Below are 20,303 nucleotides of genomic sequence, written 5' to 3' on the forward strand. Positions count from 1 at the left end.
CCATCTGGTCACAGTGGTCCGTAGTGGCAGAGCAGTCACCTCTCATGGTCTCAATTACAGGGACTTTCACACGTGCAGGCACTCAGGGCCACGTCCATATCACTCTTGGGGTGTAGGAAACTGTCTGTAGCCCCCAGGCCACAAGATGGCCTGCAGATCTTTGGGCTGCCTCAGGCCTTCCTGCCCCTTCACCAGGGGCCTGAGCACAGGGGACCCTGTGGTGCTGCCACTTCCGCAGGGTTTGCCCAGAAAACAGGCACAGCTACCTTTATTCTTGAGTCCCTCACTCCACGTTGCCCTCTTTCTTGTTCAGATGACCTTGGTCTGCCTGGCATGGTAGCTTTTACCCATCTTCCAAATGTACCATCACTGCTCCGAGTCCTTCGCAGCCTAAAGCCCAAGTTCTCACAACTTCAGAACTTAAGCCCTTGACAACAAAATACCTTGCCTCTGTTTCCTTCCTTGTATAATCCCTTCGCAAAGGCAATGCTTATCTCTGACTGAACAGGGAACAGTGAAAGAAGGAGGAAAACAGGATGGGGGAGAAAACTTGGTTGATAATTTAGGCTACTTTTTGACCACACTGTTTTTATAATACATGTTGAGAAAGGGGAATCATGTAGGGGGATCTCAGTAGGCTTGAGAATATTTTTGAAGTTCCTGTGATCCACCCTGTGGTCTGATTCCTTCCTTCTGGGAGCCCTGGGTTGTGGGGGTGCTCATTCGCTCAGCCTTCTGGAAGATCCAGCTCTGTTCACAGTAAGGCTGGTGACTTCTGCCCAGCCTGCCTCTGCTGCGGCCACCGCCCCGACCCTGCAGAGTGGCGCCCTTGACCTGTTGTCTTTCTCGGTCGCCTCATCAGCACCCCTATTGAGCATGCTCCAGTGTGCACCAGCCAGGCCGCCACCCCACTGCTGCCCGCTTCTGCCCAGTCGCCTGCTGCTGCCTCTCCCAGCACAGCCTCGCCACCCCCGGCCACAGCCGCTGCCCACGCTGCCACCGCCTCTGCCACAGCCCCTGCCTCAAGCCCTGCGGACAGTCCAAGGTAACTGGCCCACAGGTGCCGGCTCTGCCCGTGGGGAAGGGAGGCAGGAAAGGCCTCCCCTGGGTCCCCCTGTCGGCAGCTGTGTTGGGCCCTCGGAAAGGCCCGTCCAAAGTGGTTAGGACCCTTGGATCCTGGGCTGAAGGGGATGCTGGAGGCACATTTCAGGGAGATGCACTGTGTGTGTGGCCAAGGACAGAGGCTGGACGTTTCACCCTGCCCCAGGGGCACATGCTCTAGGGAAAGAGGTAAAAGTCTCTCTCTCACTCACACACACACACACACACACACACACACACACACGTAAGGTTAAATAACAGAGAGAGACTGTGTGTGGAAAATCCATGTTCCTGGAATTGGGATTACAGAGAAAGAAAGGAAATCAAGGAAGCCTCCGTGGAGGAGGGAGCATTGACCTGAGCACTGAAGGTGGGTCAGACTATTTACAAATTACCTCGCCCTTGTCCCTTACCCTCTGTTCTCTTGATGGAGAAGCACCCTAGTTTCCAGAGACACCTGGTGCAGTGGGACTCACATCTCTGCTCTACCACTTACTGTCTGTAACTTTCTGAAAGTGACTCAACTCTGCAGAACCTTAGGTTCCTCATCTCCTAAGGCATTAATGCACAATGCATTAATGCATAATGTCCATAATTTTATAGGGTCAGGATAGAAAAAGTGTACGTAAAACACCCAGCACATAAAATGCTCTCAAGTATTGCAAGTTACTGCATTCCTGTCTGCCCTCATGGATACTCAGCAAAGGCAGGGGAAGGGAGGTGTTGAAAAGGATGAGGGGAGGTGTCAGGAGGCAGAGGGGGAAGGCTGGACAGGTCATTCTGGAGTGGCCAGGCAGTGTAACAGGCCGGGCAGGCCCAGCTCTTCCTGGGCTGTGTGGAGCTGCCAAGTTGGTGTTTGGGGTCAGAGCCAGCTTTCCCAGTCTCCACACTCCCCTCCCAGGGTTTTGCTGAAAAGGACACCTTTTCAGCAGGTCAAGGTACATGGTTCCCTGTTGCAGCCTGAAGCCAGGATGAAGGATGGGCAGAGTGGCCTGTGTGCCCAGCTTCTGCCACCTGGCTTCACAGTGACCCAGGTAATGCTGAGCCCAGCCTTTCCCCAACCCAACTCAAGTATCAAGGGTAAGCCTAGCCCAGGCTTCCAGGGTCCTCATATCCCAGCGTCCTGGGGGCACTTAGCAAGCTGCTTCCCTTCTGCACGCCGGAGTCTCTTTAAGTAAAGGCCTTGCTCCCTGCACAAAGAATAAACTTTGAGGGGGATAAGACAGGTCCCTACTATCTAGTGAGAAGATGCCACCCCAGTTTGAGGGGAAGACTTTAGATGCCTGAGTCCCATGGACAGTCTAGCCCCAGCCCTGCTCAAAGGCAGGCTCCAGCACCACGTTCCAGGCCTCCTTGTCTGGGGGGCCTCGGGACCCCCTCAACAGAGCAAACCCTCCCTCCACTTTGCCTTACAAAGAGATGTGAAGCCTGGGTGGAGAGTGGAGAAAGCCATGGAGGGCTGCCAGCTTCAGGCTAGAGCAGAGGGGGGCAGGGAACCTCATTCTGGCCCCAGCTATCTGCCCTCCTTGTTACATGGGCTGGAGTGGTGCTAGAGGGAGCCAGTGGGAGACAAATGGACACCCAACATAGCCTCAGAATTCTTGCTGGATATCTTAAGCCTCTGCTTGCTCCCCCAGCACCAATCTCAGACAGATTACCTGTGGCTCCTGGGGTGCTAGGAAAGCATCCTCCACTGGTGGGAGAGTCTGACTAAGACCAACTGACCCTTGGTCGTCTTCTACCACAGTGGAAGCTGGGCACCATTTGGACATGGCGTTTTCTTCTTCCACTGAGGCTGCTACTCCATGGGTCTTAACAGGGATATATCAGAGAAGGGCAGGCCCAGAGAGGGGAGACAGTGTTCTCACTCAACCAGAAATACAACTTGGCAGGACAAGCCCCCAGGTCCAGCACATTGGCTCTCTGAGACGCATTCTAACTAATTGTCTGGGGCAGCACCCGGACCCTTCTGGATCCATTCAGGAGCTTGGTGGTAAATTCTAAGCTCAGGGCAACCCCCTCACAGAGCCCCAGAGAGGATGGTACTCCCTTATCCTATGACCCCAGCAGAGATGGGCAGGCCCTGGGCCCATAAGGGGGAAGGAAGACAGGAAGCAGGAGGCAGTATATTTCCAGGGGCTCATTTCTCCACACCCCTGTCAATGTCCCATTTTCCCTGGGTGTGGGTCATGTCATCCCCATTAGTGCATGAAAGATGCAGAGATTTTCTGCATCTTTCAGACATGTTCTGTAAAGTGTTTGTTAAGTTTTGGTTTTTTTTTTTTTCCGCCCTGCCCCCTTTTTTTTCTTTTTCTTTTTCTTTTCTGTTAAGTTTTAAAATGAAGAAAAGATGAGGGATTTCACAGGCAAATGGAACTGGGAAACACTGAATCAGACAACATTGAACAGGCTGCTTAGCTGCAGGAGCTCTTGGAGTCTTTAGTTCTCTAAGAGGAGAGGCCAAGCACAGCATCTCCTGAGGAGATACGTTACTTTTTTCCATCTCTTTGGTCCCAGGGTCCCTGGGTCATAAGTGGGAAAGGCCTGCTTTGGGCCTCTTGGCAGCTAACGCAGTGGGAGGAGGGCAACAGGAATTCTATACAGAAGAGCCTCTGTGTATGTTGGGGGTTGGGGTGTTCTCCGGACCTCCCCTCCCTGGAGCATTCTTACCCAGAAACCTGAGATTTTGCTGCTCCCTCCACAACAATAGAAAGGGGGAGGGGAGGAAGCCAGGTGGTCTGAGGCTGTGAGGTGCCCCAAAAGGTTGGGAGGTAGCTTTGACTGTCTCCATCTTTCCTCTTTCCTGCCTCTTACCTCCTTCCCCGTCCCATCTTCCCACCCCCATCCCTCCGTCCCTCCACAAGGGGTGACGGGTTTCCCATCATCCTCTTGTCTGACTGGTACCTTTCCTCCCTCTGCTAAGGTGGTAGCACCAGCAACGGGCTGTAATTTTCACAGTGTCTCTGCTGCTCTCACCAGACTCACCAAGACTTAGCACCCAAAGAGCAGCTTTCTCCCTCTAAGACCTCCTGGTCTTTTCTTCACAGCCTCCGGCAGCTCCCCAGGCACATCTTTGTCAGGTTTCCTCCTTACAGAGCCTCTTTAAAGATCAGGGAGCCAGCCTGCCATGGCTGTAGGCTCCAGGGCCTGGGAGGGGTTGTCCTTCTGGTTGCTAACTCTTCCCCACTTGGTTCCAGGCCCCAGGCCTCTGCCTACAGTCCCGCTGTGGCCACCTCTCCAGCACCTGCTGCCCATACATACAGCGAGGCCCCAGCTGCCCCTGCACCCAAGCCCCGGGTTGTCACCACTGCCAGCATCCGGCCTTCTGTCTACCAGCCAGGTGAGAGGCAGATTGGGAAGGGAGGCTGTCTAGCCTGGGCATGGGCTCCAGGGGTCAGCTCTAAAGCCACATCCCCCAGAAGGATGGTGGTTAATGACATTCATCCTTCCTTCTTCCAATTATGGGCCAGAATCCTACGGAAATTGTCTCTGGCACTGCAGAGACAGATGGGCAATGTCAGGCAGTGATGGAGCCTCCTAGATCTCAAGACATTTCCTGCCTGGAGAGTTGCAGGCTCCAAGTGAGCAAGAGAGGGTTTAGGGGGGAGGATCTTGTTCCTCCAGGAGTCTGGGTCTGATTCAAGCCAGGGGATGCGGAGCTATAACAAAAATACCACGGGCTTTGGACAGACCTACTGCATAATGTGATGCTGGGCAAGCTGCTCACCTGTCTGGTCTTTGGTTTCTTCAGCTGGGACAGGCTAACTAGAGGCATGGAAAGCACATGTGACGGGCGGGAGAGGGGCCCACAAGGGGTCTGCCAATGACTGGCTTCGCTGGTTGTCTCTTCTATTGCTTTGGTCCCCATTCTCGTCACTGCAGAGCCAAGGGCTCAGCCTATGTCCTCCCTTTTCCTAGGCAAAGTTGGCCCGCTCCCCAGAGCTCCAGGGCAGTTCTCAGGCTGGCTTAGTTATCTCCACCGGCATGCCCCTCCGGCATGCTCAGTGAACTTAAGGGAAGATGAGACAGGGACTGAGAGGAGGAGCCTTGTTTGGGGCGTTAACCTGATGTGTAGGGCAGAGGAGCCATGAACAGCCATCTGTTTCATAAAACATACTCTGACAGCAGGGTCGAGTGTGGGTGGTAGAAGTAGCTTTAGCATCAGACTCCGTTGCCGGGTCCTGCTCGGCTATCCAAGGTAAAGTACTTCATCTCCCAGACCTGTATTTCCTCTTTTAAAAAACAGGCATGTTATGTACACCTGATGCTCTGGGGATGGGAATGAAGCCCCCAGGACAGTGCTTGGTACACAGGAGGTGCCCTGCGCTGTCTCTTGAGAAGGGAGAACACAAGAGTTCTGAGGTTAAAAGTCCACACTATTAGGGAGCAATTTGCAGCCGGCTGTGAGGGTAAAAAAATCTCGGATGGCGCTGGAGGAAGTAGTTGCTTTGCAGCGATGGGGAGCACAGGAGGGAGGGTGATAAGGAGTTTGGAGGAGCAGCTGCGAAAGGAGGTCAGGCTCTATTGGGGCGCAGGGTGGCTATTTCCGCCCTGGCCCGGGCTGCCCTCCCAGGTGGGTCCTTAAGGGCATCTTCCGGGGCGGGCCCTGGGCTTCGGCGCCCCCGCCCGGGCCGCCGGCTCTCTTCTGCAGGCCCGCCAGGGGGCGGCACGGCTCCAGTGGCGCGCGCCGCCTGGCTCGTCGGGTGCCCCCCTCCTCCTTCCGGGACTGGAGCCGGGGCGGGCGAGACGTGCCGGAGCCCCGGAGCTGCGGGCCTCTGCCGCGTTCCCAGGCCGAGCAGACGTTAACTCATTCCTGCCCGGGGGGGAAGGAAGCAGCCAGGCGGGCTCGCGCCGGAGCCGGCCTGCCTCCGCCCCTTCTGAGGGTGGAGTCCCCAGGAGGCTGGCAGGCGGCCCGGGGAGATACGGGGAAACATGGGCCCGGGGCCTCTCCCCATCTCGTCTCTGCCGACCCCGACCCCGGTCCCGGGGAGGGCGGAGAGCCTGTGGGCAGCCCAAGCCGCAGCTCCTCACGAAGGCTCCTCCGGGCCGACCGTGGCGTTCGCGACCCGGATCCTATCGCCGGCGCCGAGACCGGGCGGCCGCTCCCTGGAGCACCTGGGGCCCGGGAGGGGACCAAGGGCGGAGGGGCCCCTACACGGGCCGGGGGAAGCCACGTCGGCCCGCGGGCCGGGTGGGGGCCAGGCGCTCGGGGGAGCCGGGCCGACCTGGAGTGAGTCAGAAATCACCTTGTTTAATTACACATTCCCGAGCCGCCGAGTGCGATAGGAGCCTTTTGAACTTGCCAATTAGAGATGAAATATCACCTTCTAATTTGGACGGGCTTCATTCCATCAAGCAGAAATAGCAACAGCCTCGGGCTCGGAGATGGGATATCAAGTCTCTCTCCTGGCACGTTGGGGATGGCGGGGGCAGCCAGGCTGAAGGGCGCAGAGGGAAGAGAACTGTGAAGAAGCGGCTCCCTGCGCCCCGATCTTCACCGGGTTCCTGATGGCGGAGGGAAGCTGATGGCCTGCGCCGGGAAGGAGGGAAGGGCCTTAGCTCGTAGCGGGGTGGGGGGTGTCGGGGGACTCTTGGGCAAGGAATCAGCCCACTATGCCCAGATGCCAGCGTGCCTCTGACCTGCTGAGACCTTCGTGTTCTTGGGGTTTAGAAAAAGGGAGTGAATCATGGAACTGGAAGGCCTTCCAGATGAGGGAAGAGAAAGACCGCCTGGCAGAGGCAATAGGGTTAGTATTGCTAGAGAGAAGTTGGAAAAGTGGGCTAGGGCCAGATTTGGAAGGGGCGTGCTAAAGCCTGTTTTTCTGCCTGGGGAGTGGTTAAGCAGGGATCTGGGGTTGAGTCCTGCAGCCTGAGCGCCAGTTTCAGCGCGGTGTTGCATAAGCTCTCCAAGCCTCAATTCCTCTTCTGTAAAACGGACTAGAGACTATTATCTGCCTCATTGGATTGCAGCAAGTATTACATAAAATAATGCACATAAAGGCCCTGGCATGTGAAAATAGGCAGTACTTGGTAACTGTTGTCCAGATTAGGATGGCACTATCTGGTAACAATAAGTTTTCTAGTAGCTACATTTTTAAAAAAGTATATATTCAATTAAAAATAAATTTACAAGAAGTATATGGAAGCAGGTGAAATTAATTTAAATATATTTTATTTAACTCAGTATATTCAAAGTATCACTTTAATCAGTATAATCAATCAATATAAAATTATTAGTGAGATATTCTACCTTCTTGTACTAAGTCTTTAAAAATTGGTGTGTATTTTATATTTATAGTATAGTTTGGACTAGCTGCATATCAAGTGCTAATGGCCACATTAGGACTATGTACTAGATAACACAGTATTAGGATTAGGTCACATCTCCCATCCTCTAAATCCTACAGTCTGCCTGGGCTGGGGTCCTTCAGGTGACGTCACGATCAAGCTGTGAGCTGAGCTGCCAGTTCATCTGGACCATGAGACCAAGGAGTCACTCACCTCACCATCCTCACCAACATGTAGTGACATATACACAATGCCAGGTACTAGGCTAAGCCTTTATGGTTCTTATTTCCCTTAATCCTCCTAATAAGGTACTAAGAATTATTATTGCCATTTTTAGACGAGGAAATTCAGGCCTAGAGATGTTAAGGAGCTTGCCCAAGGACACACAGCCAGGATGTAGTAGAGTGAGGCCCTGAACCCAGGGCTCTTGATGACTGTGCTACATTGCCAGACCATGGGGTCTCCTCCAGGTTGATAGGTACTCCTAAGAACATGGTACAACCAAATCTTCTGGAAATCAGACTTGTGTTTTTTTACAGAGGCAGCTTGGGGTGATAGAAAGAATGGTTTTGGAGACTCACTGTACCGCTTACTAGCTCTGTCTGAGGCTCAGTCACCTCAACTATAAAGAGGACTACCCAGTTCACTTGTTAGGTGCCTAGCCTATCCTCTTAGTAAGTGGGAAGAAGATTCCTTATGGAGAAAGTTTTACCTTTGGAAGCTAGCCTCACTCCCAGGATGGCTCTAGGGCAGGGCTGTGGAGGGTTTTATCCCTTCTGCTTTCAATAACACAGGCCTGGTCCCTATCCATTCCCAGCAATAGGGTTTCCATGTCACCCAGCTCTGAAGGGCCAATCATCTGGGAGCAGAAGGTACAGGGTTGGAGCAGCAGATTAATCCAGGGGAACCAGGTGGGGAGAGACCAGAGGCCAGGCCAGGAACTTCAGCTCTGAGAATGACCTTCCTTTCCAGGCTGGAGCCTGCTGAGGGCTGCCTTTGCACCTTTCAGCATAAGCCATTCACCAGGCCTGATGCAGGGATGGGGAGGGAGACTGCCCTGACACACTTCCTGGGGTAGAAGGAATAAAGCCTCTTTCCAGAGGAGCAAACTGTGAGCTGAGGTGAGGCATCTGGAACCTCCCTGCCTAGGAGTGAAGGCTGGCTAAACCAGGTGTGCCAGGCGCAGCTGGGTCTGCCTCTGCTAGCTTCACAGTGAGAGGCAGAACTTAGAAACCTGGGTTTTGAGGCCCAGACCTTGGAGGTCTTTGGGTGAGCAGCTGCTTTGCTCCTTTGTGTTGCTACCCTAAAAGGGTTTTCAGCTCTCAGTGAGCTAGAGGAGGGGGTTCCAGAAGCAGGGCAGGGAATTTTCCTTCTGCACTGGAAGGTAACCTCTAACAGACACTCAGACACACTCTCAGTTTCCATCAAAGTGGGGCGGGGGAGCTTGGGTCCCCCAGAAGCAACCACAGGCTGAAGAAGCAGCTAGACCTGGGCCATGTAACTTCAGCATCTCTGTCTAGCCTTCCTCTGAATGATGTCTTCAAGACCCACCACCCCAATTCAAACCAAATGGACTTTCCCCAATTACACATTGAGCCACGCTTTTAAAAAAACAAACAAACAAAACACGATTGCAACTAAACCTGGAATCTAAACTTGAAAACCTAACTGTCCAGTCATCTGCTTTGTCTCAAAGACTGGACTAGGTCCAGGTTCAGCAAACATATACGATTGAGGCATTTCAGATGTCAAATCACTGGTCAGAGTACAAACAAAAGCATCTTCCAGTCAAGGCCAAAATGACCCACTCTCACCCTCTCCAGCCCAGGGGATCCAGATACAACCCTTGCCCGCACCCCCTGCCCCCACTCACTGTCTCCGGCAGGCTCCTGGCAGCCAAGGCCTGGCTGAGCCCCACCCCGCACAGCTGCAGATATTTATAGTTCTATCCCTTCCCAGCCCTGTCCAAGCTCCCCAGGGCTCTGCTCCATGGCTCTTTATCTCCCTTGGCTCCTTGCTGCAAATTCAAATCAAGGCCATGAAGAAGCTCGGGACGCATCTCTGTGTAAAAACTGGAATTGTGCCACTCTAATATTAAAGTTGTCTTTTGCAGTTCTCTGGCTGGGGTTGGGGGAAGCTGGGAGAAATGAATTCCTAACACATTTTTCTTTGGATATTTTTGGCTTGCAGTGCCTGCATCTACCTACAGCCCATCCCCGGGGGCCAATTACAGTCCAACCCCCTACACGCCCTCCCCTGCCCCTGCCTACACCCCATCCCCTACCCCTGCGTACACCCCTTCCCCCGCTCCCACCTATTCCCCCTCCCCAGCACCAGCCTATAACCCCTCGCCAGCCCCAAGCTATAATCCAACACCCTATAGTGGGGGCCCTGCGGAGTCTGCCAGCCGTCCCCCATGGGTGACAGACGACAGCTTCTCTCAGAAGTTTGCCCCTGGCAAGAGCACCACCACTATCAGCAAGCAGAGTCTGCCCCGAGGGGCCCCTGCCTACACCCCGCCACCACCGGCCCCCCAGGTGTCCCCCCTTGCCAGGGGTACGGTCCAGAGGGCCGAGCGCTTCCCAGCCAGCAGCCGGACTCCGCTCTGTGGCCACTGCAACAGCATCATCCGGTAAGGTCAGATCCCACTGTGCCCCTGTGCTGGGGTCCTGGCAGGGCAAGGGGGACGGGAGGGAGGGAGGCACAGAGAGAAGGCTACATGCAGGGCAGCCTCAGGTCCCTCTTGCTAGCCGTCTCTGGTCTAACCCTCTGTGAGCTTTAGCTTCTATACCTGTGTGACACCCACTTCCCCAGGGAGTTGGGAGGATTCCATGAGGTAAGTGGGTAAAGCTCCAGTGTGGTGCTTGTGCCAGCACCGCCCCCTTGGGCTAAGGCTGGGTTCTGAGAATTGCAAGTCTGGTTGGTAGGTTTATTAGGCCTGTTGCAAGCTGGCTGACAGTGCTGGTTTTGACCCAGCTTTCCTTTGGGGCTGTTTCTGACTCTGTTCACAGTCAGGCCTGTGCTGCTCAGGGTTTTGGTGGCCATCTGCCGCACTGAAAGGAAAACAAGTCATTTCATACTTAGAAGCCAAGGATCATGGGTGGTACTTTTTGAATATAATATGTTTATAGTATGTGCATGTGTGGGGGGGGGAGGGTGAACGTATGTATATGAAAAATATACTTTTATTTAAAAATAAAGTATCATTAGAAAGAATATGGGGCTTCCCAAGTGGCTCAGTGGTAAAGAACCCACCTGCCAATGCTTGAGATGTGGGTTCAATCCCTGGATCAGGAAGATCCCCTGGAGAAGGAAATGGCAGTTCACTCCAGAATTCTTGCTTGGGAAATCCCATGGACAGAGGAGCCTGGCAGGCTACATTCCATTGGGTCACGAAAGTGTTAAGACACAACTTGGTTGACCAAACAACAACAGAAAGAATATACTCATTAGAGAAGAATTAGAAAATTCAGAAAAGTAAAAATTAAAATATAAAGCATTTCTTTAGTCTCATTGTTCTGACTACTAATGTAGATCCAGGGCTGTGTCCTGGGTCTACCATAACAGCCCTATAGCCTTGAACAACTTACTTAACATCTGAACTCAGTTTTCATATCTAAAAAGGGTATCATGATAGTACCTGCTTCATAGAGTTGTTGTGAGAGTTAAACACACTAATAAATGCAAATTTCTTCTTGAATGGTGCCTGGCAGAGAGTAAGCACTTAATAAATGTTAGCCATTAGCACCATCATCATGGCTCTTCTTACTACAAGTATTCAACTGAATGGATATCCCATAATACACTCACTGGGTCCCCTAGAAGTGGATGTTTGAGTTGCCTCCCCATTACTCTTTTTTTGTAAGTGATGCAACCTCATCTTTTTTCATGGAGCTTTATCTGAATTTCCTGTTATTTCATTAGAACAGTCACAAAAGTTGGGTTATCAAGGTCAAAGTATGAATATTTTGGGGAGTTTTTTAAATACCTGGTCTTAAGCTTTTGGGGCTGCTTAGGAGATACTGTTCTCTGCTTTCCCAGGGGCCCCTTTCTGGTAGCCATGGGCCGTTCCTGGCATCCAGAAGAGTTCAACTGTGCCTACTGCAAGACCTCCCTGGCAGATGTATGCTTTGTGGAGGAGCAGAACAACGTGTACTGTGAGCGGTGTTATGAGCAGTTCTTTGCCCCAGTCTGTGCCAAGTGTAACACCAAAATCATGGGGGTAAGTGGGCAGCGTTCTTCTCCTCAGACCCTTGTCTGTTTTCCAACCAGTCTCTCCTCCTCCCCAATGTTGTGGGGTCCCATTTGGAAGCCAAGCAGTCGCTGTGCTAACAGAGCAAGAACAACTCCATTTCTATCCTAAAAGGGCGTTGGTTTGCCACCAATGAACTAGGGAACAAATGAACTTGAAATGAGAGATGATTGTATCCCTGGGCCACATAGCTAGAAGTGGCTTGGGGAGCTTTTGAAAAGCAAATCGCCTCACCATGTACCTCTGTGTGGCTTTGACACTTGATGCCCCTTTGGTAAAAGGGCAGTAATAAGCAGCCTCCCTCCCAAGTTTAGTGGGAGGAGAAGCATCACAGCTTTTGTGAGCACACACAGAACCTCGCACCCAGCATGTGAGTAGGAGCCCCTCGTCTGCCACCCCTAACCTTCCTCGATGTGTCTGAGGCCCGCTTCCTGGGCTGCCTGTCCTGCTCCCTGATGGGACATTCTTGCAGTGACCGAGGCCTGGTGTGGCCGTCAAGCCTGCCTCCTTCTCCCCGCTGGATCTTTCTGTCCTGAACTGAGGCTCTTTTCCCCAGGAAGTGATGCATGCCTTGAGGCAGACGTGGCATACCACCTGCTTCGTCTGTGCAGCCTGCAAGAAGCCCTTCGGGAACAGCCTCTTCCACATGGAAGATGGGGAGCCCTACTGTGAGAAAGGTAGGACCTCTGTGCTATGGGGAGGCCCCACAGTCTGGAAGAAAGGGGTTAGGAGTTCCCTTTCACAGACATTCAGTCTCTGCTACCTTCCCTGCACCAAATATGTGGACCCCAAGTTGGCATCTTGTGACCGTTTAGGAAACCTTTCAGATGATTTTGAACTGGAGACCACGAGGCCTAATCTGAAAAGGCTTTGGCTCTGGCGTTTGTTCCAGGTTCCACCTCAGGCTGGTTTTGTAAACCTGAATGAGTTACTAAAATTCTCTGAGCCTCACTTTCCCCATCTGCAAAAGGGGAAGACCAGCACCTGCCTCATAGAGCTGTGGTGAGGATTAAACTCAGAGAAAGTATGAAATTCGTCAAGTAGCAAGTATGTGCAAGTCCCCTCCCAGCTCCTATGATGTTTACCAGACTTGGATGTTCCTTCAGGGTCCTGCCATCTGCTGTCTGAATTCAGAGTTTCTCTAATCCCCCAAAATACTATATGTTATCTTAAAACTTGGAGTCAGTTATGGTAAATTCTGAAAACAAAGCATTTTGTTAGAGTTGGGCATCCTGGTTAACTAGCTATTTACTCACTCACTGACACTTACACACTCATTTATTCATAGCCTGTCTCAGGTAAGGATTTGAGGCAGGTTCCAACAAAGGTAACATAAACATGAAAGTTAAGACAATAGAACTTTAGCAGATCAGCACCAAGTAGAAGAGGGAAAAGGAAACATGCTGATTATGACGAATAACAGAGCTGCAGTGACTGGGTAGCAAATTTGAGGGCAAAAAAAAAACACGGTAAGTTAGTTTACTTTAAAACCAGAAAGGGGAAAACATTTCAGTTCCTCAAGGGGAAAAGTAAAACAAAATAAAGCATTTTTCCTCCCCTTGACAATAAATTATAAAAGAAACTTATTGGTTTCTGAGGTACTGGTGAATTCTCTTTCCAGCTCTAAGGTTCATTGGATGACTTTAAATGTCACTCAGTCATTCTGGCCTCAGTTTCCGTATCAGTGAAAGGAAGAATGTCGCACCTGTCTTTTCCCTTCTTAAAAGGAAATGATGATGGTTGATAATTAGTAAAAGTGCTGTGATACCAGGACTTCCCTGGTGGTCCAGTGATTAAGATTCTGTGCTTCCACTGCAGGGAACACGGGTTCAATCCCTGGTCTGGGAACTAAAGTCCCACATGCCGTGGGGTTGTCCAAAAAAAATGCTATGGTACCAATACAAATTGCTATTATTAGTCAGCCAAAAGCATTATAACTTTCATAATGTATGATAAGCCACAATTTATATCTGAGGCTTGTGAAAGAATAACAGATCTATACTCTTCCCACTGCTCTTCTAGCAATCCCCCCAAAAAGATTTTCAAAAATAATATTTTGAGTAAAAAGGGTCTTAAGGTGTTAAGAAAATACTGCAAGGAAGCAGATTTAGTTTCAACCCCAGGCACCCCCAGAGACCCTGACTGAAGTCCCTCAGGGGCCACTTCCAGGCAGTGTGATGATGGACAAGACGCTTACCCTTTCTGAATCTGTCTTTCCCCACCTAACTCGCAGAGGCTGTTGAGGATTAACTGAGATAGTCGGTACAGAGGTCTTGACAGAACGCCTGCCCATAGGCAGGCATCCTCCCTCTAATGGCTTCGGGAGACCCACACCTCTCCAAGGAGCACAGTTTGAAACCAGGCCCTTAAGAAGTGGGAGTCACTGAGATGTTTTAAAGTAAAGAAGTAACACAATCTGATTTTTATTCTAGCAAGAGCTTTAGAAATTTAGTATGCTTGTTGAATGTGATAGTGACACTCTTAATGAAAAAAGTAATAAAAGGAGAGCTAGATGACCCAATAGTGCAGTAAAATCAAGCCTGGTTGGTTAACCTACCCTTGAGATAAAATATCAGAGTCAGCCTTGAGGAAGGTCCCCAATATAATACCACAGGATATTGTGTTTGGTTCTGACCTTGTCATTTTTTATTATTATAGGGAAATATGAGGGAACTTCCCTGGCGTCCAGTGGTTAAGACTCTGTGCTGCTCATGCAGAGGGCACAGGTTCCATCCCTAGTTGGGGAACTAAGATCCTACATGCCACATTGGCTGTGAGGCCAATAAATAAATAATTAATTAACAATGTATTAGAGTCAGACCTGTGATATCAAATTCCAAAACAAAGTGGCAGTTCTCCAGATAGTGCCAAGACAAATTTAAAACAAAACAAAGCAAAATTAATCGGTAGACAGGACTAGATATTCCAGAAATAAATTCAAGCCCTTGCAAGAGCTTGTGCTGTTACTGTGCTTAGTCGCTCAGTCGTGTCCAACTCTTTGCAACCCCATGGACTGTAGCCCACCAGGCTCCTCTGTCCGTGGGGATTCTCCAGGCAAGAATACTGGAGTGGGTTGCCATTTCTTTCTCCAGGGGATTTTCCAACCCAGGTTGGAAATCAGATCCGACCAGGGATCAAACCTGGATCTCCCGCATTGCAGGCAGATTCTTTACCGTCTGAGCCACCAGGGAAGCAAGAGCTTAATCTGTGGGGAAAAAAAACCAGGCTGCACAACAGAAGAAGGAATCAAATTTAACAAGGTTGCTTGAAACATATCTTTGTCTGTTCATCATTTAACCATCAAATGTGTGCCAGTCGCTATAAAGGGCCCTAAGCATAGAGAAGAGGGTCGCTGCCCTGAAAAACCTCAAGCAGACCCATCAACGTCCGATATGCTGGCACATAGATGGACAGTTAAGGGATAATGAATAGACAGGTGGATGACGAATGAATGGGGAGGGAGAGAAGTCCGGGAGAAGCCCTCAGGAAGGCTGTCTCATCTCCCTTGGGTGGGAGGGGAATGAGGTCTTCCTAGAAGGAAGGCTGCCCGAAGGATTGCAGAGATTCAGGTAGACAAAGTGGGGAGGGATTTCTGAGCGCAGGACCCAGTTCATAAAGGGGCACGAAGATGAAGGAAAGAATCCAGGGCATCTGGAGACCAACTGGGCAGAATGAAAGAGAACTCACAAGTGGGGTGCAGGGCTTGCTCTCAAGTGGAGGTAGGTTGGCCTGTAGTCCTGCTTCTCATCACACACTAGTAAGTTCCTACAGAGCACAGAGTGAACCATAAACTTGCCATAACTCTCTTAAGGAAGCAGAATGATGTGTTCCTCCCTTGGTGAGGCAATCAAGTTTTGCCTACTAAAGAAATTAAGTATTCTATCAGAAACAAGGTTGATGGCTTGTGATGTATGTAAGAGTATTTGCATGACAAAGTATAATTAAACCCCAAAGAGGAAACCATACATTGGAAAAAATATGCAAGAGATATAACTTATCAAAGCTTCATGGCACATAGATAACTGGAAACAGTGTGAAGTCAGGGAGAAGGGATGACCTTTGGAGTCCAGCAGGCTGCTGACCACTTGCGTGATGGAACTGCTACAGCCAGGTTCATTGTCTTTAAAATGAAAATAATAGTTCATTGCAGAGCTACTGTGAAGATTAAACAGGAAACATAAAAAAGCACTTGTACTAGCACGTAGTAGGTACTCAAATCATGTTCTCTTCCCTCCTTTCATCATCTTAAACGCATTCAAAATAAGAGCCAACATTTTTTGTGCCTAGTACTTCACATACTTTATCATATTTAATCTGTAGTTACTCACATTATATAGATGAAAAAGTTGAGACACTAAGAAGTTAGGTGACTTGCCCCAGATTTGAACAAATCCTGTATAGAGGTGGGATTTGAGCCCAGGTCTGTCTTTCTTCAGAATCCAAGTTCATAGCCCCCACTACATGCTGACTCTCGGTAGTGTCCTAAGACAGTGATCAGGTACACTTTCCACAAGGAGATCAGAGCAGAAAATCGTTATGAGAAAAAGCCAACTGTGGCAGAGCTGGAAAGACAAGTCTACTTCTAGGGGGACTTTGTAAAAGGCATCAAGATTTTCTAGAAGAATCTGGAAGAGTTCTACTGTGAGTGCAGTGGGAGTGCTGCTCATGACTCAGCCAGGACAACCTGTGGCTGAGAAGCTTGGGACCTGGCTTGCTGTCTCATCCATGTGGCTCTGACTACAGCCTTTACTTCCTTGAGCCTCAGTTTCCTCACCCAAAAAAACAAAACAAAAGTAATCTTGCAAAGATTAAGTTCATTCATTGATTTATCTTTTTTTTCCCAAGTCATTGATTTATTGATTCATTCATTCATTTGACATACATGTGTTGGGTACCAACTTGTGTGCCAGGCATTGTGCTGGGAGTACAAAGAAAACTAATACATAGACCTTGACATTGAGATACTAGCAAATAAGACCATTTATGTGAGGATTCCTGGTAAACTGTAAAGCATTACATAAATAATATTTGGTATTATTATCCTCTTGGCTGGGGGAGGGGAATTACTTCTGACAAAGTAACTCAAATACTGTTTCTTGTAGTGAAAATTTATTATCAACACAGATACCTCATGACAGAAGAATAACCAAGCAAAGAACATTCCCTAACTCTAAAAAAATGTTAAAGGCTCTCATTTCTCCAAAATAAGCATAGTTGCTGGGAAATAGGATTGCTTTTTCTTTTTGGGGATTGGTCTCTTCGGGCCATAAGAGGTGACAGAGGCAGAGGAGAAAATCACCCTGCAGAAAGTTAATGGCAGTTCCAGAAAGTGTTTGCAAATCAAACCAGCACAGGGTGGTGACTAGCCTGAATCTGCAAAACCCCGGTGCAAATTATTGGAAAAGGAAAAAACCAGTCATATAACTGAGAATTTTGTGTGTAAGATGACAAGTAACCAATTAGGTTTCATTACTGCCTCAAGCTCAGTGATCTGGGGTTGTTCTGGTACTGGGTCGGTACTGGTCCTTACTCTGCCTTTCATTTCAGACTACATCAATCTGTTCAGCACCAAGTGTCACGGCTGCGATTTCCCTGTGGAGGCTGGTGACAAGTTTATCGAAGCCCTGGGGCATACCTGGCATGACACCTGCTTCATTTGCGCAGTATGTTTTTAGCTTGGTGTTATGACTTTCTGAGAAGGGATTGGAGGGATCAACTGGGGCCAGATGACAAACCCTCCACATAGCTTTCAACTGTTATTCTAATATTCTATCTTCTTTAAAAGCTGGCAAATACCATGATGCCTTGATAGGTCACAGTTGAGCCAAGCTTTATTACTAATAATGATTTATAAACCAACATGGCTTTGTTACTCTCCACTTCATTAAGGACGGAGGAGTGTCTCAGGATGTGGCAAATCAGTAGCTTGCCTCACCAGCAGTGCTGTCAATAAGTGTGAGGATCGAATGATGTTTGGATTTAATAGAGGCAGATGACTTCTCATTGTTATAAGTTGTTTAAGATATGATGACGTGATTCAAGGGTTTTCCCCCAAATGTTCACCATGAACATTAGATCAGAGCTTATTGATTAATCCTATGAAAAGCTGAGATGAGATTTCTTTTGACTGAACCTTTAGAAAGCAGGACTAAATATAATTTCATTTTCCTACATGGTCCTGTTCTTGATATGCAGTTGCCAGGAGATAAGTCCTAGATTAAGTATTAACCACATGCAGTTTATTTCTGCTGAATAGCCAGGTCATTTTTACCATGAGACTGACATTTTCTTTACAAGGGCTTTAGTTTAGGGAAGGGATATGACAATGAGCATGCCAACACTTAGACTCCACATTAGAGTTAGAAAATAGTTATCCCTGATAAAACTCCATAATATGAGTTTGTAATTGACTCAACTTTATTTGGGAAAGTTAATGTGCTACTAGGGCTTTTTTTTTTTTTTTTTTTTAACCAGAGCTGTTCAAGATAAATTTTAGGAATATGTGAAAGATCTATATAGTTTAAACTTGAATACTTTTTATAGACTTATGACATAGAGCAACCCTAGTCATAAAGTTCACTGTAATTCACTTTAACTTCTACACTTCATGTCTATATCCCCTCCCATTTGTGGGGTGCATTGTATTCACTCTGTATATTAGTTTGCTAAGGCTACCATGACAAAGTACCACAATATGAACAGCTTAAACAACAGAAATTCTTACTCTCTCCCAGTTCTAAGGGCTGGAAGCCCAAATCCAAGGTGTCAGCAGGGTCCTACTTTCTTAAGCTCCTAGTGGTTACCAGCAGTGCGTGGAGTTTCTTGAGTTGTAGTTGTGTCGCTCCAATCTCAACCTCCATTGCCACACGGTTGCCTTCCCTCTGTGTGTCTGTGTCTTCACATGACATTCCCCTCTGTACAGGTGTCTGTCTCTGTGTCCTCATCTCCTCTTCTTATAAGGAACTGGTCATATCCGATGAAGGGCCCAACTTACTCCATATGACATCATCTTAACCTCCACCTTAATTAAATCTGCAAAGACCCTATTTCCATATAAAGTCACTGCTTTCCCTGTTCTGAGTAGGCTGGAGGTACTCAGGGTTGGGACTTGAATGTGTGAATTTAGTGGTGGGGGGACAATTCAGTCCATAGCACTGATTTTCCAACCCTTTGAACACCTCTAATCAGCTTTTTGGGTCCTATAATTACATCAGGCCCTCCCCTCCAAAAAGGGACAACAGTATAAATATACTGGCTTTGGGGTTGTCCCCTGCAGAGCCACAGCTCAGCAAGCAGAGTACAGCGCTCTCTTACCTTACCTTCAAGCCATAGCTTGTCTAATCCTAAGATGCTGCCTGTAAATCTGGTTACCCAACTTCCAGAAAGATCTGAGAGACTTGGAAGAGGTTCAGGGAAGACAGTGGTGCAGAAGGCTTGTTCTCTAAGGGCAGGCTGATGAGCAGTCTGTCATGTGCAGAGGAAATCACACAAAGGTGAGCGTGGGTCTGCTCCCTCGAGCCTTCTGTGTTTGTCTGAGAATCATGATATGGTGTAAGTCCCAGAGAGAGACCAGAAGACGCAGTAAAGCTTGGGGTTGCTCAGTCTGAGATTACAAATAAGTTCCAGTCTGGTATGAAAGACCCACAGCACTGCCCACAGGATCTACTCAAAGAAACCAGGCCACTCCCATCCTCTGGAGAATTATCGCAGAGAACCATTATGCCTTCCCCCAAACTAGCCCAGTGTAGCACTCAATGCCCCATGAACCTGTCTATATTTAAATGGAACATGGTTTTAATTTTTGGAAAGCAATATTTTGATTGGAAAACTTTCAGGGATTTTTTGGTCCTCTTTCCATCACTTTGTATTTCCAAATCACTTTTTTTTCCCCCAAATCACTTTTAATGAGCATATATTTTCCGATGACTTGAAAAAGAATTAGTAAGAAAGGAAGATCAGGACTTGCTCTCCTACCTGACATGGGCTTAGTGAGCTACCCTGATACAAGTCTGTAAACCCAGAACAATTTCAAGTAAACATAATCCCTCTCTGCTGTGAGGTATGGGGAAAATGAGCTTAGAATTGGAGTCTTGCAGACCTGAATATGGATTCCTAGGTTCTACAACTTAACTAGGTCTGTGACTTGAGCAAGATACTTGGCCTTTCTGAGCCTTAACTTTCAATTGTGAAATAGAGAAGTCATACCTATCCCATAAAGTTTTGTGATAATTAAATGAGATCATGTATACAGAGTGTCTGGTATCTTATTTGACCACATTGACAAATATTACTGATCTCCTTCCTTTCTGCTTTGTTTCCATCTTTAAGCTCCACTCATATGTTGTCATCAAGGGGGTATATAATTTTGTCTTTTTTTTTCATGTACTATTTTCCTGCATATACTTTGCCATATTTGATTTACATTTCATGGTGGCATTTCATTGGAAAAATGCACCATAAAAATTAACTTAATCATCATCCCTTTGAGAGAAATGTTAGTGACTACCTGGTTTGTAGTTGAGCATATATTGCTTTCTTGTTCTGTGCAATAGTTGCTGCAAGATGAAATTACCCGGAGTGGTGTTACTGGGGTACAGGGCAGGCACCTCTTTGTGGCTTCTTTTCAGTGATGCCACATCCCTTGCCAAAGGCTGGGCTGATT

At 48.6% G+C, this 20,303-nt stretch overlaps 1 protein-coding gene across 5 annotated transcripts in view; it reads left to right on the forward strand.

Annotated features, from left to right (window-relative positions):
- Nucleotides 1-20,303, forward strand: part of LDB3 (LIM domain binding 3) — a 57,238-nt gene that overhangs the window by 34,625 nt on the left and 2,310 nt on the right. For 3 of the 5 annotated variants that reach the window (XM_061163047.1, XM_061163050.1, XM_061163051.1), the window contains 5 exons: nt 4,299-4,441; nt 9,580-10,021; nt 11,431-11,611; nt 12,198-12,318; nt 17,189-17,304. In XM_061163047.1, the coding sequence (XP_061019030.1) occupies nt 4,299-4,441; nt 9,580-10,021; nt 11,431-11,611; nt 12,198-12,318; nt 17,189-17,304 (1,003 nt within the window). Of the gene's footprint in view, nt 1-862; nt 1,046-4,298; nt 4,442-9,579; nt 10,022-11,430; nt 11,612-12,197; nt 12,319-17,188; nt 17,305-20,303 lie in introns of all 5 variants that reach the window. The other 2 variants (XM_061163048.1, XM_061163049.1) reach the window with 1 other exon arrangement.

This window comes from Dama dama, chromosome 15, assembly GCF_033118175.1.
Source record: "Dama dama isolate Ldn47 chromosome 15, ASM3311817v1, whole genome shotgun sequence".
NCBI lineage: Eukaryota > Metazoa > Chordata > Mammalia > Artiodactyla > Cervidae > Dama > Dama dama.